The sequence below is a fragment of the Opisthorchis viverrini genome, assembly GCF_000715545.1.
Source record: "Opisthorchis viverrini unplaced genomic scaffold opera_v5_965, whole genome shotgun sequence".
NCBI lineage: Eukaryota > Metazoa > Platyhelminthes > Trematoda > Opisthorchiida > Opisthorchiidae > Opisthorchis > Opisthorchis viverrini.
This window is the reverse complement of record NW_008752763.1, coordinates 1,500-4,887: the sequence shown is the minus strand read 5'-3', so window position 1 is coordinate 4,887 and position 3,388 is coordinate 1,500. Positions and strand designations below refer to the sequence as shown.

The window sequence follows — 3,388 nt, the reverse complement described above, 5'->3', positions numbered from 1 at the left end:
CTCGAAATTCTTGACTGAGTGTTCTGTTGCGACTAAATCGCAACCGCCCGTAATTTCGGGAACCTAGACCGATGTGTTGAAGATTCCTGTGTTCCAGTTTGGACAATAGCAAAATGAATAGAGAAAAATCACGCAGCTACAGGGCTATCTGGTTAGAACTGAATAGATATATTGGGGTGACCCGGACTATCCCACTTGCAAAAATTTTTTAATCAGTCTACGGATAACGATGGGTTTTGCGCAACAATGAGAATGTCGTTTCGTTTTTAATTCAGTTGGTGTAGGTGGGAAACTCAAGGTCAGCCCTCATTTGAAGACTGTCATAAGCGAGAGGTCCACCTGGGATTTAGTTGAGTCTTTTGTTGAAAGCCAAATGGTGCGCGAAAAAAGCATTTATCATATTCCGTACAATTTGGGTTCAACTGGAAAGTAAGACTGACTAAAACTCGGTGACTGCGCGCCGACCTGAGGAGTCTCAAGAAGAATGACATGGTTGGTGTGCTGTCGAAGAGTTTTCAGTAGCATTATAAGTAGTGCCATGTCAAGAATGTTATTTCCTTCATCTTCTGAATCTATCCACTCAAGTTCATCAGAGCTTCGTTTGTCCCATTTCCACCTCTTCCATACATGACAGCACTCAGCTGAGGTTTATTGCACCCGGGAGTAATCCAGGAAGGACGCTCTCCTGTGCGTTCTTCCATGCTACCAGTCAACTATGATCCTCAAGCCATCCCTACTCAGTCCATCTGTCCCATAATGGAACTGAAAACTTCCACTCTTCGTTCTCCAAAATCCTCTGTATTCCCCTTCATTCGACCATCATTGTTTCCTGAATTTTAATTGTAGCTATCAATCTGCCAGCTTAAATTCACCATACTTTTGTATCGATAAATTAACACTCGCCACTTGTGCTCCAAGATATTCTATTCTCATAAAATACCAGTTTACAGTGAACAATGAGAACCTGATAACCGGTGACTAGTCAGAACGGTTCACCCAAGTTTTCATCAACTCCAGTGGAGGGTCCTCTCAGGCAGAATCAACCGGTGTACTGCATTCCAGGTCGAAGCCGTAAAATTCATTAAACAACATGAAAAGCTCTCTTGGTTGTTCTCTTCAGCTGCACTGTACAATTTTCAATTGCTTGTAGCTTTGGACAAAAGTACGTCGTGACTGTTGAATACCTGAACGCTTGAGCACGTGGTCTGTTGAATACTCAACAACTTTTTCTATAGAGGAGGATGCCGGTAGCTCACTAACCCACCGCTACGCACAACTACGCACTGATGATGTCACCTCGATTGGTGATGAAACGTTTGCAACCAAATTGCCCAGCTCAGCGAACAAGCCAACGACCAACTCAACAACTTGACTGGAAAGCAAGAACGATCACTACAGACGGCATGGAACTCTTCACAACATGGTTTATAAGACAGATCCATTTGAACAAACCAACTGGGAAACTCAGAACGACTGGAAACAGTTTGCCATCAGTTATTTGCGCGCAAAAGAAATGGTTAATTCGTTTTGCCTTCCTCTGTCACTGATCCACTGAGTCACACGCTTCGGAATTCAACAAGACTTACTTGAGGTTCCGTAGCATACGACAGAAAAACCAAATTTGTTTGCAAATGAGTGTATTTTGATAATTTTGTGCAGTCTGGATGCAAGCAGAACATAAGGTTGACAGAAACCCGGCAACTGCACCTACGCGCTGAAGGGTGAAACCAGTCATGGGCTGTCAAGGCGTTTTCAGCAACCTTATGAGTAGTGCATTACGTCCATACATATCTCAGCAGTTAGGTCAGCTCAGATGTGAAAAATCTGGGCGTGAATTAGCGCATGGGTCTTGAGAGATTTCGTCAATGACCACTAATTTGTACTACCGCTGCCCTTTCGGCTAGCTTGTTCTGAGTCGTGATGTAATAGTCTCGGGACAAAGTGGTGCATATCATATGTTGTAAGTTCATTAACCATCTGTGTTTTATAATCGCACCCAGGTTGCACATCAATTGGTCTATCTTTAGACACTCTAGGGGGCAATAACTCATGGTTTTCGTGTGACGCGATCTGGATGTTGTATCCCATGCCTCCCTGCAATAGCATGGATGCGATTGGAACAATCTAACTTATATGAGGAGGGCGGCTTCCTTCGGTTCTGTCTGCGCTTGCGTAAAGACAATGCCAGCTAGCGCAGTAAACCCTTGTCAGCGCCGGCCTTTGGAGAAATATCAGAGTCATACGGGTGACACTTGTGTAAAGTAATTTCCCACTTCGCTTCTCATCTGTTTCAAGTTGAAGACAAAACAAAGTAGATATACACGATTGTCCGCACTGCAGCATCGATGTTAACTTTGGTGTTGATGTTCCTTGTGAGCAAGATAGTGACGATGAAGGTGCTGAATCTCACTGGGGTTATGGCTTCAGGGAATTCCTCTTCCATATCATCAAATGGCTCATGTTGATTTAGACTCATCTTGTTGTTATTGTCATCACCATCATCCACGTGATATGTCTCACCTGGTTGCTCACAGAGCGTCACGGGTCCATAAGATTTGGTTTTCGCAATTAAAATAGTACTAACAAAGATCTATACTTTACTACTTGTTATCTACCCATCTGTAACTTGATGATTCTCCAAGCAGAGTGATTCACTGTGTCCCCAGCGTGTGCTGAGAACGTCGATTAAAAACATTTTTATTTATTCGGCCGTACACCTGACAGACAAGCATTTTCTCCCTTCCTCCCGTTAGAATCATGCTTGGAGATGAGGCTCTGTGCTCTAACTGTCCGGTCGTGGTGGACAGTGGACAAAGCTTGAACAGCGCTCCGGAAGCGCAAATCCGCCAGATCAACGGTCAATTTCTGTTTGCACGGGAAGATGAAGGATTATTCTATCTAAACTGCGCGAACAAATGCAAGGGTCGCCCAATTACACTTGTTTTTTCTGAAGATGCACAGTTTGCACTGGACAATTATTTCCTGGAGGTAAAACTTCCCGTTTTAATTTAAGAATCACTGAGGTACTACTGTTGATATTAGTAGTATTATGGGTTATTTTTAGGACAACCAGTAATTTTGGGACGTCTTGATACCTAGCTCGTGTACGATAGGAAGCACCAGAATGCTCGATTTTCAGTAGTAGAGCTTCCAGTGTTTACGTGAAGAATCATGCAGATGAATATCTACGCGCGCCTGATAACAAAACGGCCGGTCACTTCATGATACATTGGTCACCCTCTAGAAAGACTGTCGACGGTGCTCCCATATTCGTTCCACTGTGCAGGGGAAATTTCTCTGAAGCGGACTTCATCCTGCTGACCTTGGCTAAGTCCGGAACACTCACCGATATATTCAGGTATCTGGTTTCAGCCTGTGATTCATCATC

General features: G+C 43.8%; 1 protein-coding gene across 1 annotated transcript in view; it reads left to right on the top strand.

The window, feature by feature from the left end:
- Positions 1-2,987, top strand: part of T265_15787 (hypothetical protein) — a gene marked incomplete at both ends in the record, with an annotated part of 6,261 nt that extends 3,274 nt beyond the window's left edge. The window contains one exon of the mRNA XM_009179134.1: positions 2,754-2,987. Within this exon, the coding sequence (XP_009177398.1) occupies positions 2,754-2,985 (232 nt within the window). The remainder of the gene's footprint in view (positions 1-2,753) is intronic.
- Positions 2,988-3,388: the final 401 nt, after the last annotated feature.